This window comes from Musa acuminata, chromosome BXJ3-3 (genome assembly GCF_036884655.1).
Source record: "Musa acuminata AAA Group cultivar baxijiao chromosome BXJ3-3, Cavendish_Baxijiao_AAA, whole genome shotgun sequence".
Taxonomy (NCBI): domain Eukaryota; kingdom Viridiplantae; phylum Streptophyta; class Magnoliopsida; order Zingiberales; family Musaceae; genus Musa; species Musa acuminata.
This window is the reverse complement of record NC_088351.1, coordinates 29,917,876-29,936,658: the sequence shown is the minus strand read 5'-3', so window position 1 is coordinate 29,936,658 and position 18,783 is coordinate 29,917,876. Positions and strand designations below refer to the sequence as shown.

The window sequence follows — 18,783 nt, the reverse complement described above, 5'->3', positions numbered from 1 at the left end:
AGTTCCCTGACAAGTTCCCGACAGGGATCACTTTTCCCTACCATAAAACCGGCGGACGACACCCTCAAAAGGATGACGTGTTACAGGTCCAACAGATATCCTGTATTCGAGACGAAGCACATGATCCAGGGAGACGAGTAAAATACGAGTTGGAAACTTACCTCGACGGGCTCCTGAGAGGCGGCCCCACCCGCCCAGTGCGGAGTGCGTATGACGTGACTCGGAGGCGGCGACCAGGCGGGTGGACTACGCCCGTCGACATCGCGCTATCCTCGTGGCTCCCACAGTTCGGCCTCCTTCCTCGTGTCCACGTGCGCAATTCGTAACAAAATAAAATATAGAAAATAGTAAATTAGGAAATAGGGTTTTCTCGTATTTTAAAAATAAATTGTTTATTTATTAGTATATGCATTCCTCAATTTTTTTCCCTCACAAAAAATAAATTACATTCAACACACAAAAAAACATTTCATCAGTACAACCTCGTAATACCTTTCAAATGTGAATAACTAGTAATTAGTAACTAATTTAAATTAAGAATATATATAAATAATATCAATTTAAGATATATATATATATATATATATATATATATATATATATATATATCAGAAATACTTACTATATATGTTACCAGAATATTTAGCTCTGTGTTAAGACTTTCCATAGAATAATACCTCGAACTACAATTCATAGCTATAAAGTCGATGGGATAAATACAAAAATGATCACCTTTATACATGTGGCCCATACCATCATGCAAGAATGAATACATGAGTTGTTATATCTACATCGGGATGGATGATAACATCAACATGACGAAGTGAAGGCGTGTCGAATTGGTACGGTGGATAACTTACGTTTGCCACCTTCTCTTGTTCGTTTGTCCTCATCTCGCTGATACGTATATATGATGATGTACTTAATTATTTTGAACATTAATTATAATCTTAAATCCAATGATCACTTAACATACTATTAAAGAGCCCCTAAGTATTGTTATCTGACTTTTCCTAATACAAATTACATTTTATATATTTCGCATATGACCAAATTGTGTTGCTATTCAAGGTGAATGATAGGGAAATCTAATGAGATACAAGCAAATGCTACAAATAAAGTATTAGATGAAAGATTAACCAAAATATTTTATTTGGTGGTTGATTACTGCATTTATACATTTAATGAGTATATATATATATATATATATATATATATATATATATATATATATATATATATATATATATATATATCATCCGACTCGGGTCGGTTGGACTGGGTCGACACCCTGGTTTAGATCGGGTCACTTGTAAGCCCAAGCTCGACCCGGACCGGGATCCGCGTTTGAACCCTAATGCGATAAGAGAACAGCGGGGGAAGCGAGCACCGTATGCGAATGGCGCCTTCTCTGGACTTCCTTTCCAACTTCAATCTCAGCTTCAAGGAGAAGACCTAATCCCAAGGTACGAGGTTTCGAGCCTTGGGGACTGAGTTTCTTGTGATAAAAGTTCAATCTTTGTTTTTGTTCAATCAAGAATCGTGGTCTTTTCCTCTACTTTGTTAAGTTTCTTTTGGTGGAGTTGGAGAAAGGAGGAGGCCACTGATTGCTTGCTCATGACGGCGAAGAGTACAGGCTTCGAAGCAGAAGAAGCTTCAGCTTCGAAGTTCTTGTTGGCCATGTTTGGATTATGGGCCCATAACTATGAAGAGATTAGCTGCACCGATATAAAAGATGTCATTGAGCTGCCTGCCCTTTAACACTAACGGAGACACTGGAGATGGCGACTTCATTGGAACACAGGTAGAAGTGAGGTAAACCTCTTTCACTTCTTCCTTTATCCATCCCCTTCTCTCTGCTACAACCGTGCTGGCACTACGTCGTATCATGTCTTGTTAACAGAATGTATTGTTGTTGCTAGCAAAGCAGCATTTAAATCTTGAATTGGAGTTCTTGGCAAAAGAATTATCTTTGTGTAAGTTGCCTGGTAGCTTAGTTGGTAAGGACTTATGACAGTTTATTTCCAAGTCCTGGACTCGAATTCCACCTACGTCACTTACCCTTTGACAAAAAAAATCTTTTTGTTATTTAGTGCTATAATCTAAGTGTCGATTGTGGGTATTGGTGCAAAACTAAGTTTGTCGCATGAAACTTTCTGGCTGTCGTGGCCAAAACAATCTATCTATTTGCTGTGGTGAAACTGCATATGTTTGGCCCTCCCCTGACCTTGCAGTGGCAGGAACCAGGAGTCTTGTTTACCAGCTATCCATGCGTAGGTTCTGTCACCGTAAGAATTCTTTGTTGCTGATTTGGGAGGATCACAATCTTTAGTGTAGATGGATTTCCAGAATCTGAATGTTAGAGAACTCTTTCACGTTTTTAAGAGCTTTGCCAAGTGACATTTGGAATCAGATGACCTATCATTCTCTAGTCCACATCATCGCTAACTTGGTTTTTTTAACAACGAGAGTATAAAATATAATTTTGTACATGTGGCTACCTAGTAATCCATAGAATCACTTGTGGTTGGATAATCTGAATGAACAGAATTATATCTAACAATGTCACCAATAAGACAGAATCAGAGAGGGATGTTGAAGGCGGGGACAGTGATTGGAGTCGTAACAAGGTAGCCATTCTGGAAGGTGTGGCTGGATCACATCTTTGTTTCCTACTTTGGTTTCACATTGCTGCACATCCAAATAGAAGCTATCTGCATCTGAGCTAAGCTTGGATATGGAAATCTTCATTTGTTTCTCGACGGTGAAGAAACATATTACAACCTCGGTTTGTTAAGTATGTGATCTTTAGGGTTAAAACCAGAAACACAATAAATTTGCCTAAAATGGTAACCTGTAGTCTTGATTTTTGAATGGCTAGCTAAAGATCTAGTCATGGAACTGCAACCTCTTCCTTAATCCCAATAAATGTAGGACTTTTATGCATATAATGATATAATACATTGCTTTTTCTTTGGGCTGCTGGTTTTGGAGTCTTCTTGTGTGAGTCTTGCACAAGTAATTAAAAGAAGTAATTGGTGCTTTAACCATGATTCCGACCAGTATCGCTTGACTCAGTTCCTATTATCTGTCATTGTTTTTACTTCAAGATGACTTCAAGAGAAACTGAAGAAACTGAGTTTGATAACAAACTCAAGAGAATCTGGTCGAAAAATGAGCTTGATAATAAAGGCAACATCCTCTGAAGCCATCGGTGGCTCAATTGCAGTAAGAATTACTTACAGAAATTGATGACTGCTAACTCTTCTTTATTGCAATAGATTTATTTTTCTTCAACTTGGAAATTGAGTATAATGGCAGAATGTACCCAGATAGGTTAATTTTTCATAACTGATTCATGAAGAAGTATGAGCTGAACAAACTTCAAGCAAATGGCAGTTATGGAAATGGCATGTAATGGATGAATTAACTACAGCCTGAGACTCAAGTCAAGGTTTTGTTGTTCTGATGGTTGATCTGTAGGTTGAAAAACCTTTTGAAAGCTTCCAGGCCACTTTGAACCTCTAGCTTCATCAAGTGCAAACGGCGTCCTCGTCACTTGGATGTCAGAATTGATTTGGTAACATCTTGGCACAATAGACATGCCTTTCTCTGGATGTTGCTTGGGAACAAGTGAATGAGAATGAACTGTCAAAGACTGGAGAGAAGATGCATAGAGGGAAAATCCCATCATCATTTTCTGTGACTGGTGAGGCCTCCTCGATGCACCTCTCTCTCTCTTGTGCGCATTCTGGTGACCCCCCAAAGCCTGTGAGCTGAAAAATTTTCTCATGCAGAAGTTGCATGAGAACATCTTTCGACTTGGAGGTTTGGATTGCGAACTAGTAGAGCTTCCATCGGCTGATGAGGTTCTCCCACCAAGTGTCAGCTTCAGCCATGCTTGATGATCTTCATGAAAAATCTCCCTGCCATCAGAATCAATTGTTTGTCGTCCCGGCTTCTGATCGGTGTCTTCTTCTTCTTCTCTGATTTCGCCCTTTTCCATCCGGAAGCAAACAAATCCAGTAGCTGTTGAAGAGGAAAAAATTATGAGAGGTTTCAAAAGGAAGGGATGGGAAGTTGCACAGCCTTGATGGATTTGTGTTGGTTTCCCTTAAAAAGAAGCAGAACAAGGAAAGAAGTGGGAACAACTGTAAGGGGGGATTCTTATCAGTAGGAACAGAAGTGGCAATGGATATTTTAGCTGTATATATCTTTCTTTCCTACTAGTGACCCACATTTTGGTGTTTGTTAAAGCAGCAATGCTTGGTTTATGTTAATACTGTTGCCAAGGTCAAAATTTCAGATTCCCTACATCTTTTCTTTATCAGTTGATATCCACTTACGTGGTTCTCTTCTCTGAATAATACAATGTTGACAATGTACCAACTCCTTAAATGAACACATTTCTTAACTTGTTTCCTTGTTCTATGCTGAAAAAGTTCTCAAGTAGATTGGTACTTAATTTCTTCATGACAAGTTGTATGGCGTGTTTAACATTAAAATGATGTTCCCGTCAGTCGGTGGAAGGAAATTAAAGATTACTTTCTTTTGTCAAAGTATCGATCTTCATGGTGTGTAATTTTTTATCATTAAGATGATGCAAAACTCAGAATGTCATTTTCAGTGATTGCTCTGAGAGATGGTAATGGGCTTATAGTGATACAAACATACTTATTTGTAATCGAGATAAAAGTTCTTATGTTAATGTTACCCTCAAGCTTGAAACACTTATTATTTTATAGTTTGCACTTGGATGTGTGCCTACAGAAAAGTTTATTTCATGCTATGACTACATGACAGGCTTTCGTGAAAGCATTGAGCTGAGTGGAGATGCCATTACACTTCTGTCGTTGTTTATTTTACATCTTAATGTCCCCACGGAAGTTCCAATAATGACTACAAAGCTTGGTGAGAGATGGGTGCTGCATTAATCTTGATTTACTGTTGTGCTTTCTTAGTGGAATATTTGGCTGGAGGAGTTCCAACGTAACTTGCCGGCCCTTTTTGTAGTGGAGGATGTTCAAGGAGAAGTGCTTTCAGAACCACTTGTACTTTGCAAGTAGATTGTTGTTTCGGTGGAATATCACTATTTAGAGGACAATGGGAAATTTAGTTCCTGTGAAAGATCAAGCATTTCCCTGTTGCTTTCTACTATATAGTGATGCAAGCCTTTATGCTGACTGATATTTCCTTGTGGTAAAGTTGTGCTATTGGATGTATGAGTCAGACAGTCTGATCTATAGATAACAGACAGGGCTTCTCTTCCACAATTGATTTCAACTCATGCATGCAGGAGATATGAATGTGGCCAGTTTAGGATCTTGTCTGAGACACACTCGATCATATTCATTCAGGAGTCTTCTTGGTGTCCCACCAGGTGATATAATGTACAAATCATGTTAAGAAGTCAACTCAGGCTACAGGCTTTCTTTATGGTGTATAAGCATAGGATTTATTGGCCTCTCATTATCCCTGTGTCGTTGGACTAATTACATCAGTTGATAGTATAGACCTCAAATTTCTCATTTGCTATAGTACCTGATACTCTATGGTTTTCTTTTACCTGCTAATAATTCATAAATTGTCGTTCATTAAAAATATTCCTTTGATGCACAGATGAATGCTTATGATGTCTTCTGACCTCTATAATTATGCAGATCTCTCTCCCTTTCTTAGTTTGGAAGTCCATATACTGAAATGTTCCTTTGCTGACAAAGTGAGATTTACTACAGTGATCTGACCTAAATCTCTGTTACAATGGGACCACATTACAACATAACATGTGGTTTCGGGCTAAAGAGGCAAAGTGGTTCTAAAAGCTGATCCTTTTGAGTTCTAACTTCTTAATGGATGTCGAAAGAGGAAGATGTGGCCACCTCCATTAGAAAGTTTTGGTGCCATGGTGGTTTATGCCATCAGCAAGCTACAGGGAAAAAAGGTTTATGGTAAGGAGATGCCTGCTATCTTTCAGATGAAGATCAATACTTATTCTGTTTGGTTTCAGTTCCTCCAAGTATTTGGTGTGGTCCTTGTTATATATGGGAGAATATGGTAGGAGTTGGTTGTCAGCAAGTGACTGGAGAACAGATAGGAAGCATTGCTTTCAGATTTTAGCTCTCCTGAATCTTGTCCCAATCAAAACTCCTGTAGCTGAAGCCTTCATGTGCAGGTGTGCTGGTCATGGGCAAGAAATGAAGAAGGACCTGACCCGGGATTTCGAGGTTCTGCAATCTAGTATGCTTTATCTGCACCCAATACTCTTTTGAGTTCAGAATGGATTGTCAATTTCCAGACACTTGAACTTGAGCAAACTTGACTATTTATCTGTTGTCTTTGACACCGAAAGGCTGTGATTCCAGTGGGCACGGAATAGGGTTCCAGAAAGCAAGCCAGTTTTCTCCAACCCAACAAAACCACAATGATGATGCCAACTTGCAAGATATTGGGGTTGCTGGACCACCTGATCCCAGTTAGAGATAAGTACAGATCTAAAGAATCTCAAAGATAGATCATATGATGATCTTGTTGTTCCCTGCATCGTGTCATGTGAAAAGAACAAGCTAAACCATTTGCACAGAAACATTCTTGACATTGAATTATTGGCATGCAGGATATATGGTCAGGAATGCATTACCTAAAGATCTCCACTAGTCAACTGTTCAGTTCTGCTGACAAGTCTATTTCTCATTGGTGGATTTGCAAGTAGCAAAAATGTGACAGACAAGTTCCATCCTTGCTTCCAACTACACAGATGATTGCTGTTAAAGACCAGGAGGACTATTGGTGCTCATGGGAGCAACTGGCAAGCACAATGTGGTAGTGTAGACCAGCACCTAGACTAAGACAACTAAACCTCATCTGTGGAACATAATTTCTTCTCAAACTTCCAAGTTGCTCCAACACAAAAATGACACCTTTGGAAAGCTGCACCAATGGATTTTGTTGGGGGATGTGGCATTGAAACTCAATTCGGAGGATTTTCTAAAGCAAATGCATACTGCCAAATAAAAATGAGTGGTTCTTTTGTTAACCTAATCTAAGAAACAAAAGATGCTGGTGTCAGAAAAGCAAGGAGATGCCATTCGAGTGGAGTTAATTGAATCCAAACAAAAGAGGGGACTGAGGAGACAAATAAGAGTTAAATATCTGAAGGAAAAAGGATGTTTTTTCTCACAGAAAAGGAAATAAAAGGGAAGAAAACAGAGACGCAGCAGATCGATAGGAGAATGCTAATTACCATGGCTGTACCATGTACACTACTTGTACATGAAAAGATATGTTATCCTTTGCAGTTGTATCCTATTGTGGATAAAAAGGAGAAAAAAGCAAAATGATTCCAGACAAGTTACTATTTAGTCAATGAGATGTCGAACCGGATGATAAGACCATCTTACTCCTTTATTCGGTGATACAATGACATTCACATCAAGAATACTAATCTTAGTATATAGAATTAAATTACAAATATGTATCAATCTATCAAAGAAACAGATGATATCAGAATCAAAGACAACGTATTGGTCAGGAATAACAAGAATGGGATGTTAAATGTGAATCGCAAAGCTGAAAGCCCTGGAAAGATGCCAACAATAGAACAACAAGAACAAGTAAAATTTGGCAAGCAGCAAGGATGGTAATCCCAGAATTGGCATCAAAGTCTTACTCTACTAGAATATATGTCATAGTTATTCAGGGAACAAACCAGCATTTAGTGAGCAAAACAATCAGTAATGTTTATTCTAATTTTCTGTATGATGCCAACAAGACAAGGATCAAAGACTTATATGGTTCAGACTCAATTTTGATCAATTTGCTCTTTAGACTATAGATTTTGTGATTTGTTTTCCTCATTTGAGCAGGGAGAATAAGAGAATCCAAGATGAAGCTCTCACCTGAACAGACCGAGTAATATCTCCATGATTTGTCTGAATTTTGATCCAGCTAAATTTGACCAGTGAATGATCAGGTTTCTAGGATAATTGCAGAAAGAAGGAAGCTGATATCTTGTTTTATGTTGCCACACAGTCTCAGGCAAATAGCAGACATTGACTCAGATTCCTTGTGTTGTGTAAACAAAGCCCTAACACCAGATATTTTGGAATAGGAGAATGCAGCTGTGAGTTCTTTACAAAATACTTGATGGAGAAGATGAATCTACTGTATTCACAAAGCAGTTCCCAGATGGTAACACGGAGATGATCATTAACAAGAAGGATGACAACAGGAAAAGATATAATCACAGTTGCAGGCAAATTCAAGCTTCAAACTTGGAAAGTTGATATTTTTCATGCTCATTTGACAAACTGAAAGAGTGCAATTCCTTGCTAAGATCTTAAGTATAACTCAAGCTAAATGGTCAACCAGTAATCTATGATGTCATGATGTCTCACTTTGATCATTCACTGTTGGACATTCTTTCCTGCATCCTTTCAACAGGACTGGTCGATTGAAGGTTGTGGAGGACATCCGAAAACTAATCCTTCGTATTTCTGAAAGTATTTTCTGCAATTAATTGCGGGGGACATGCTTTATATTTCAAGTTGAGTCTACGTTTTATGGGAGTTTGAAGCATAGTTTTAAGCCTCCTCTCAACATTTATACAACAATCACAAACAAGACGCAAACAAATGCAATCTTTGTAATGGAGTATTCTTTTCAGATTCATCTCCAAGATACTGCAACTGAGTGGCCAAATTAAATTGTGTTGGGTGATTACTCTGAGAGACACAAACATAAGTTCAGTGGCATGCTCCTTGAGACAAGATTACAGTATGTTTTACACACTGTTTTACCTAGATTGAGCACATAGTGGAAAAAGCCATGTGTGCGGCCTTACACTACAACAGGAGAGACCATTGATATCATTTTATCTGATATATGACATAGTTTGCTACTTTGCTTGTAGTACATGAATTGTTAAAGCTTTTTGGTGCATCATCATTGCATGTTTGACTCGTTGGGTGTTTTTGATGCATTGATGCAATTTGGAGAATGCTTTTTCTGCTTTAGCAGCATGGACAAGATACTAGTGCTTTGGCTAATGATATGTGGAGCTTTGATATGTCTATCTGTATACTTTGCAGAATCCCAAATGACTTTTAACATGGGGTTTCGGTAGAATGATACTGCTTTCATTATTCTCCATGAGGCAGCAACTCTGCAACTTTTATCACCTCATCATGCAGTGACAGAAACATGCAACTGATGAAGAGGTGATGCAGAATCACACTCGTCTTGCTAAAGGATGATGACAGGAAACAAGAATGTGATTCCAATGCCTTGGTTCTCTCTCTCTCTCCCCCATGGTCACATTGACATATCATAGTCCCCCTATGCATACCATTATATGATATTGGTGTATAATATATCGAAATTCCTATATTGGTGATGTACGAAACGAGAATGTGATTCCGAGTAGTGATGTCAACATTTACAACTGAAGTAATCACATGCACTGCAAGTTTTTATGAACATAGGTGGTTCAAGTACTTTTTTCTTTTTATCTCCCAGACATTGTGTTCATCAGAGTTGACAGCTTATTTTCTGATCTCATCAATCTTTCCGTTTGCTCCAAATAATAATTTGTGCAATTCATTTTACTCTCTCCATGTAGATGACCAAGGCAAATGGAATTTCTTGAACCTGGAGGACCTAAGCCACAGGATCCTGATTGTATCTCTTGTGCTCTGGCTTTTTGTTTCTGACAATGATAACACTGGTGTGTTAGTGTTCTTCCTATGAGCAGTACAATAGCAAGGCAAATAAATGACAATTCCTTCGGGCTGAGAATGAACTATAAGAAAGTTGATCAGCGTTGTACTAAAGCTAGCAAAGCAGGTGTTTGTTCATTCAGTTCATTGTTCCTCTCCAGTTGTGTGACAATACTTGCTTGTCAAATGTTTCAGAAGTCAATGCTGGAACTGTTTCAGTAACTTAGCCAGCACCATCAGAAATCCACTCAGAAGTATTGATTGTTCCAGTCTGAATCCAGAAGTGAATCTGATGTCTTCTTGTTTCAGAGCTGCTTGGTCTTGTGAAATTTTTTGTGCTCCAAGTTTTTCAAGCAATGGGGACACAATAGATCCAGAACAGTATAAGACTGAAATTATGTTATTGTTCCAGTGAAAACCCTGTTGTTCTATGTAAAACCTAGAGTGAGTAACTGGACTACCAATACACATCCTACATTTTGCTTGCTTCATAATACTGGAAACAGTAGATTTCATGTGATTAAAAAGGTTGGCAGAATGCAAGGCTGGGAAAGTTGTGGCTTTTGTGAAAAGAACACATCAACTTGGAACCCTAGCAAAGTATCCATTCCATTTGTTCCCTACAGCTCCTAGCTCATTTATTGAAGGAGAGTGGGATTGTTTTGTATCAAGGACCAGTACCATTCTGATTGATCTCCCACCACAAAAGGCCTTCCTACCTTATAATTGCAAGACAAAATGTCTTCCCCCTCAAGCTAAGCCAAAATTAACATGCTTGATGGAACTGGGCACCAACCTCATTCCATCCACTTTATTCTCTCTCTTCTGCCATGATGTCTCGGTTCACTCTGTCTACTTTGCACATGACTTGCCCCACCAGCTTCAGCTTGGCTCAGTTCTGTGGATTGAGGTGTTAGATCGACTCAAAAGACTTATTGGATATCATTAATCCCATGCATGCAGTGATTAAGTATGCTAGTGCTTACCTCACTGTGATTCTAAGAGGAATTTGAAGTGATGTCCATCTACCAGACGAGCTGATGAATAATGTGACATGATCATGTGTTTACTTTTTTTTTGGGACTAATTATAAATTATCTTGGTATTTAGATCATGATTCTTATAAAAAAAAATATATTAAAATTTTTATAGTTTTAAAAGTGAAACAAATGATCTCATTTTCTCTAATGTTATCAGCTAGATTGAGAAAAACACAACACGATCAACGTGAAATCGAAAATATAATTTCAATATTTATTTCGTTTTATTTTGTTTTGCTCAAATTAAAATATCATTAATCAATTATAAATTTGATTGAAAACTCATAATTAGGATTTAGGGTTAGAGGGAGAGTCTGTTTGTTCTGAGCAATAATTTAGTTCATTAGGGTTTGAACCATTTAGGGTGTACAAGAGATAAGGACGAGACGTCAAGAAAAAGAATCTGTTATCGAATTATCATCAAACGTAGAAAACTAGGGTGAGTGCTTATTTTTATTTTATTTTAAATCACTGTACTAAATATCGATTTCTCAAGTTATTATTGAAAAAATTGATCAATAGCATCGGGTTTACAAGGAAGATTTTACTTGAGTTATACACACACTAGATCAACCTAGACAATTTATAATCATATTACGAAAATAATAATAATAATAATAATAATAATAATAATAATAATAATAATAAAGAAGTAATAGTTGGTGTCAAAATGGATAACAAAAATGATAATAAAATATTATATCTATACTCTAATGCTAGAGCTGAGATGAATAATTTTGATTTTTAGCTTGGAATGTGTTTTGATGGTGAAGTGTTTTATATTGCCCTCGACAAACATGCCATAATGAAAGGCAAACAACTTAAATATGTAAAGAATGATACAAACAAGATCAGGATAATTAAATATGTAAAGAATGATACAAACAACATCAGGATAATGTGCTATGCCAGATGTGACTAGATGATATATGCATTAAAAATTAAAAATACAAGAAGAGGCAACTAACTGTAAAAGTGAAAATTATAAATATAGAATATTCATGTGGAAGATCACAATCCTTTAACTATGGTTGGCCGATAAAATTACTATAATAAAATTATAATGAATTCTACTCGGTCAACAAAATCTTTAAAGACAATAATTCAACGCTTTGAATGTTCTTACATACAAAATATATAAATTGAAGAATAAAGATTTGAGCATAATCACAAGCGTTGAGAGGGAAGAATAAGATTTATTATGGAATTAATGCAAGGAGGAGATATGTAGCAAAATTTTAGGGAGCATGTGTCATGAAATTTGAGAAAAATAATATATTTTATACAATTTATATTTACTTTGCTGCACTAAATGAAGGATTCCTACCGTGTACGTTATATTATAAACCTTGATGGATGTCATTTTGAGTTATACATCAAAAAAGTATTTATTGTTTACTGTGCGAATTGACCCAAATAATCAAATATATCCATTTGTCTATGTAACATTTGAGAGGAAGAACAATGATACATAAATAAAATTGATTTATCAATTTATTAGTTAGGGATTTGAACAACTCACTCAACAATTCAAATGAGTTGCTACCCATTAGTGACAAACAAAAAGGTATATCGGAGGCTATTACACATTTGCTTCCTGGATTCTTTAAAGAACAAGTATGAAGGATTGATATTAGAAAAATTATTTTGAAGAGTAATAAAGATTGATAAAGATGCTTACATTTGTTAACTGATAGACCAATTATAAATTGGACAAAGTTACACTTTAGAACGACACTCAATTATATGGTGCTCAAACTTTAGAACAATACTAAAGTATGATGCTCAACTAAATAACTTATTATGAAAGCTTCAATTCAATCATATTGGAAACTCACCATAAGTCAACCATCAAGATGCATTCGAGTCAAGTTAATAGAGAGAATCTATATATATCGAGATTCGTTGATCAAGTTTAATGGAATACTTTGTCCTAACAGTAGAATCAGGATAATTTGTTGATTAAGTTTAATGAAATATCTTGTCTAACATTAGGATCATCAAGGAGAAGAATAAGATAGATTCCTTAATTGGATACCATACTTGCTTAGAATTATGGTGACAAACTTGAGGTAATTGGCATGAGAAAATATAAGAAAATAATTGATTATTGTTTGTTGTAGAAAATGAGACTTAATTATTATCTTTTATTGACATATTATATTTTATTTAAATTATTTATGAAAGAATGTGAAGATAAAAGTAAACAGTTGAAAAAGTACTTTCTTATATATTTATTGTAACACCCCTGATTAGTCCCACGTCGAAAGTGGATAAGATTAAGATTGACTTATAAGGATCTGATGAGTATATTATTATCAACTTTACCTTAAGCATTTTGATTAGTAAATTAGATCAAACGAAGTTGATAGACTAGTTAGCCCACCAAGCTCGGATCATGATATTTATAGTCATCTCCTTAATCTTAGTAAGAAAATATAATCAGTTACTAATCACAAACTCTCAATTAAAAAAAAAACCCTATAAAATAATTTTAAAAAATCCGTACCACTAACGGTCCTGAAAAAAGGAAAAAAAAAAAAAACTAGGTTTTTTTGCAACAGCAACACAGCCTGAATCATTTGCTATTGATTCACCCCAGTATGTGAGTGATCCAGTGGTGGGTGGAGAGTGGACTTCAAGCTCGATATCAGTGCCAATAATAAACATCCTCCAATTTAGGGTTTCTTTCTTTCGCTTCAATTCACGTTATTACGGTTTGCTATTTACATGTTAGAAGAATATAACGAAGGTTGGTAAAGCTGACAGATCTCTGCAGCAATGATTGTTTGAATACTGTCGGTCATTTTGGACATGACACAGTTTGTCGGACAACTGTTTGGGAGTCTGTCTGTGAATTAAATGTATTAGTGTTCTGAGCAGTATTGGGAACTTGTTTTTCGGATCTTTTGAATGCAGCAACAGACTTTTGCAGCTGTATTGGGAACTTATTTTTCATGTCTTTTGAATGCAGCAGCAAACTTATGAGCAATATTTTGAATGCTGTTTTCTGAATGTAGCAGCTGATCCTTTGAATGTTGTTTTTCTTATGAATTGTTGTTTCGGTGAGGGGAATTGTTGTTCGGATGAATGGGTGAGCAGAAGAATTGTTCTTCGTTAAAAGAGGGGAATTGTTCTTCAGATGAATCGGTGAGCAGAACTGTTCTTCGTTAAAAGGTTTTAGATGGATGCTGGTCCGATGAATACTGCTCCATTTTGAATTGGTGAGTAGAATTATTGTTCGTTTAAAGGTTTTAAACGAATGATGCTTCAATGGATCGAGCGAGCAACGATGAGTCCTTGTAAGATCTCACACAGGTAATATATTAGTGGATGCATTACGAGATCAAGTGAGGGAGTGACCATATGCAATACCAAAATAAGATACATTTAGAGTCGTTGTGAAGATTAGATTCAATAAAGGGTTGACCCATCGAATGATGGCCATGAGAGCCAGCATTAACTTAATATAAACCAAGAAGTAGAGCAACTTACGTGGAACTTAGTGAAGTGTCTAAGTCATATGAAGGGAGTTGACATAGAAGACAGAACATGAAGTGAAGGCACGAAGCTATTCTTGGATAGAGGTCAAGGAAATAAACTATTATAGAAGCAAAAGTAAAATCATATTGTTCCATGAATCTTTCATTTAGATAAAATGGACTTATCTTGTATGGTACTAAAGTCGAAGGGAGCTTCGAGACATATATATATCTTATTTCAACAAAGCAATTGACGAAGAGACTAAGGAGACTCAACTTGTTGAAGTAAAGTTAGGATCATAAGACATTATTATATGGTAAAAAGATATGAAAGTGGATACTCTTGAAGAATATGTCATAGTATTATCATTCAAATTATTGCAAAGAAAGTTATGTATAGTAAAAATTATGTACGAGGCAAGGGCCTAAGATCTAAACAATACACACTAATTTCAGCAAAATCGATAGACTTCAAGAGCTATTATGTGATGAACTATCCTAAGGTTGCACTTCGTTTGTGTGTGACCTAAGAGCGAATGGATAAATATTGATTACCAAAGAAGTAAACATAATTAGAAATGGTGGAGGCCTTATGATATGTTGGCAGAGGTTACACATGGAGAGATCATAGTCTAAGTTCATCCTACAAAGATTAAAATGTAATAAAGATGTCACTAGAATGCGACATAGTGTAGCAAATCGTGGTAGAATAGTTTAAGACAATGTAATACAAATAAGAAAAATCTCATGAGGGACTTGATCATACAAAGGTATAATCGGGATAGTTGAAGACTTGGGCTGCTCTAAAGCTCATATTCGCTTGAGGGAGCTTGATAAGTTAGAGGATAAAGCTGAGTGAGAGAACATTACTTCCAAGCACGTAAATGAGAATAGAGTTGACGCGAGTCTTACAACATGATGACGGAGGGTATGCATAAGAGTTCTAGTCTATCTTTTCATTAACCAAGGGAAACTGCTCGGAGAACACAAGTATATTAAAGTAGGTGGTCACAAGGAGTAAAAAAGCGATGACAAGTCTAAAGGAACTTAGTTACCCAAAATTGAACATCAGTTATGATCAAGATAGACTTAGAGGAGTGTCATAGTGCCACAAAAATAGATCTATCAATTATAAAGAAAATAACACAGATGTGAGGCAAGGAATAGTAAAATTCATGGCATGACAATGCCATGATACTACAATAGTGAGACTTCCATAGAGTCATCGATCTCTTACTCTCATAGAGGAAAAGTACATAGTTATGAAGAGGGGTCCAAAAAGTGGAGAATACAAAGGTAAACTCCAAGTACCGAGACACGACAAAAGAGCAAAAGCCAGGAAACTTCATAGGACTGGTGTTGATGTGCTTCTCATCAAAATAACCGAAAGTGAGAGACTATAGATTAATAAGGAGTGCTCGACTAAAGAACGGAGTAAGCAATACATGATATTGTACATTTTCTACTTAGAAAAGTAGGCAGCAAAAATAATAGAGAAGACGGTACAATTCGAGAGGTGACCAAAACTATTAGAGAATTGGTCCAAGTCGAGGCAAAGTTTTGCTCTTTTTGGATAAAACTTCTTGTATTTCAAAAATTTAATGGTAATGAAGAGATTGAATTACAATAGCTAACTTAACCCAAGGAATATAAATACTTTGGGTGCTTCAAAAGTATGAGCAAAGAATAGACAAAGGGTAGTAATCAACTTGATGTATGAAGTATAACCCTTAAGAGAATGAGTAAAATTGAGTACCTTAGTTCTTTTATTTATCTAGTAAATGAGCTCTACATATGTTCAAAGACTCTTTGAAAAGATTTTGTGGAAGACAATAATTTTTAAATCCTTAGTAATGGTGATCGATTCTACCGAGAGTAGATTGTTCACTTTATTTTCTAACAAAATATTAATTAAAAGTGAAAGTGATGTAAATTTTCTTGAATGTGACAATTAAGTAGAAGAGGAATCGATGGGTAAATTTTATAGAGGAAAGACCTAAAAAACTTTTAAGTTTATGAGGCGATGCTTAATAAGCCTCTAATAGACATCCACCTAGTTCAAGCGAAGTGAGACTTTTGAAAGACTAGCACATAATAAGAAATGTTCTTTCTTTCATTTAAGAGATATGAAAGAACTAACAAAGACCAACACAATTTAACCGACCCCTACTAAGTCAAAATCATTAGCAAGTTAAAACAACAAAGAGTTGGAAACTGATGGAGATGCATTGCTAATAAAGCAAAGGATTGAAAATTTAGGAAAGATGAAGAGATGTAGTATTCGCAAAGATTTCGATAAGGACATCAAAGAAACAAGTGAGAGATAATGTTATAGACAAATCTGTACAAAGGGTCTTTGAGGTAATATTTGTATACATATGTGACTTTTAATTTTATTCTCTTTGCACAATAAGGACTTGTAGGAAGCTTGACGTCTCATTTGATTAGTTTTTTAGTCATGTAAATTTATATGAAATCATCATGTAGAGGTAAAATTATCTAAAAATAGACCATCCAAGTAATTATTTTGATAGCCTTCTAGCTCCGTAAAGTAGTGCAGATTGTCAGTTAGTGCAACACCTTAAAGCTACTCAGGTACTATAATTGGATGGGCCTTTTATGTATTGTATAGGATTAGTTTGTTGCATTATTTCATAATAGTGTGAAGTAGACACTTACGAGGACTTTTTGTCATAGTAGACCACATTATATATTTTATTGTACGACTGTCTGTCGTCTAGAGTCTACAAAGTTTATATTTATAATTTATATATTCTATCAAGTGTTTGTTTAAATGTACCGTATGATTTCTCTAACTCGTATTTTCTTTTATAAGTCCTTATGGAATCATAAAAGGTTTTGGGGAGACGATGGACATGCAAAGGTACCGTACAATTTAAGCAAAACCAACTAAGTTTGTGATGATAGGGCAACTAATGACACCTTTCTTTTTTTATTTAATTAATGACTCAAATAACTATTTTACCCTTTCACAAATTTGATAATTCTCCAATTGTCACGTGTTATGTTCTCCATCATCATCATCATCAGTGCACTTGATACCGTTATGATAAATGAAGTCATTTATTTTACTTTCAAAACTATAAAATTTTAATATAATTTTTTAAAATATAAAAATCATGATACTAATTGAGTCTAAATATATAAAAGAATATATAATTAGCCTTTGCGTTTTGCCAATGTAATTGGGAAGCTTTTGCCACCTGACCATGCGAGCAGCCGCAACATCCTCAAAAGTTCCAAAAGGCTTCAATCCAGTAAAAGATTTCACATTTTCTATAAGCATCCTCACCCACCTCCAATCTCTTCCATCTTCATTGAGGTTACCGGAAACCTGCACTGCTTCAAGTTAGTGAATGGTGGTTAATAAGAGCTTGGAGATAAAGCAAAGCTCACTCAGGTAAAAGGCCAAACTCCTGATAGTAGAAGCCACGCCAAATTGCTGCAACGTTAGTTCAGTAGCAGGCCTGTATCGCATCATGACCAACCTGCACCCAGACGAAGGAAAAGGACTCCAGACTTGAGCTGAAGGCAAAACTCCATGCCATGCCATGCCACCCTCCGCATTCAAGTAGTTCTTCCACCTCCGGAAGCAGGGCAGACATAGCTCTGCGCCATGGGCATAGCCTCCAAGACCATCAGGAGATCCTTACATGCCTTCTTCCGGAGCTACCAGGCCTTCGCCTCGACCGCTGCTCTCCTGGTCTTCCCCGCCTCGGCCGCCACCCTCCTGGCGCAGTCACTCGACCTCTCTTCCCCCGTCCTCCGAACGATCTCCTCGCGCCTCGCGTTCCTGTTCGACGCCGCCGGGTTCCCTCCGTCCCGCTTCTTCTCCCTCGTCAACATCAAGCTCTCGCAGTCCATCTTCACCTTCGTCTCTACTCTCCCTTTCACCCTCACGTTCTTGGTCGCAGCTAAAGCATCCGTTTACCGGATCATCTGCGGAGCTCCTCGCCGCAATGCAGCTTGCGTTCTCCATCGTCATCTCCGTCACAGACGGTAGCGGCGGGCATCTCTCGATTCTTAAAGCCCTCGTGCTTGTGAAAGGCAGAACGGCGACAGCCATGACGCTGACGCTGCCTGCAAGTCTGGGAATGGCGGGCATCGAAGCACTGTTTCAGTACAGGGTGATACGGCCATACCGCGTGGGTGGCACATTGCATGTTTCAGTCATCTGGGAAGCGTTCTCGATCATTTGCATGCACTCCCTCCTCGTCGTCCTCGATACAATTATCACCTGCACTTTCCTCGAGAGCTGCCAGTCTGGTATTCGATCGAGCTGGAGAAAGAGTAATGATGCAGTAGATATGGCGTCAGAACCAAAGTTTTCTTTGCATGTTTGAAACCAAATAAGGTTGTGCAGTTGACCATACCTGGAACTGATACTTCAATTGCAATCTAGTGTAGTAGCACAACCGCGACCAGAATACCTGAATTCATCAAATGAGTTGGGGCAATGTATAGCCACTGTCAGTACTATTACTCTCAGTTATGGCTGCAGGATTGGTGGGCAATGAATGAACAACT

General features: G+C 37.0%; 2 protein-coding genes and 1 long non-coding RNA gene across 6 annotated transcripts; 2 read left to right on the top strand and 1 right to left on the bottom strand.

Moving 5' to 3' along the window:
* The first annotated feature begins 1,354 nt into the window (after nucleotides 1-1,354).
* On the top strand, nucleotides 1,355-8,910 carry LOC103979430 (uncharacterized). Of its 4 annotated transcripts, none has more exons than XR_010494848.1 (4): nucleotides 1,355-1,466; nucleotides 1,569-1,815; nucleotides 4,804-4,911; nucleotides 5,661-8,910. It is a non-coding gene; the product is annotated as an uncharacterized LOC103979430 (long non-coding RNA). The 4 variants fall into 4 exon arrangements; XR_010494849.1 differs by having other exon boundaries at nucleotides 4,804-5,948; nucleotides 6,173-8,910; XR_671252.3 differs by lacking the exon at nucleotides 4,804-4,911.
* Nucleotides 3,253-4,184, bottom strand: LOC135632893 (zinc finger protein 2-like). The gene has a single exon (XM_065141743.1). It carries the CDS (start codon nucleotides 4,004-4,006, stop codon nucleotides 3,431-3,433), a length of 576 nt encoding a protein of 191 aa, XP_064997815.1. The 5' UTR covers nucleotides 4,007-4,184; the 3' UTR covers nucleotides 3,253-3,430.
* An 8,962-nt stretch (nucleotides 8,911-17,872) lies between the features above and the next one.
* Nucleotides 17,873-18,599, top strand: LOC135632518 (uncharacterized). Its single transcript, XM_065141132.1, has 2 exons — nucleotides 17,873-18,190; nucleotides 18,222-18,599. Exons 1-2 carry the CDS (start codon nucleotides 17,873-17,875, stop codon nucleotides 18,597-18,599), a joined length of 696 nt encoding a protein of 231 aa, XP_064997204.1.
* Nucleotides 18,600-18,783: the final 184 nt, after the last annotated feature.

Coding starts and splice junctions, on each gene's coding strand:
- LOC135632893 (XM_065141743.1), bottom strand. CDS start 4,006: ATGGAAAAGGGCGAAATCAGAGAAGAAGAAGAAGACACCGATCAGAAG.
- LOC135632518 (XM_065141132.1), top strand. CDS start 17,873: ATGGGCATAGCCTCCAAGACCATCAGGAGATCCTTACATGCCTTCTTC. Junction 18,191..18,221: donor CTAAAGCATCCGTTTACCGG/ATCATCTGCGGA, acceptor GCCGCAATGCAG/CTTGCGTTCTCCATCGTCAT.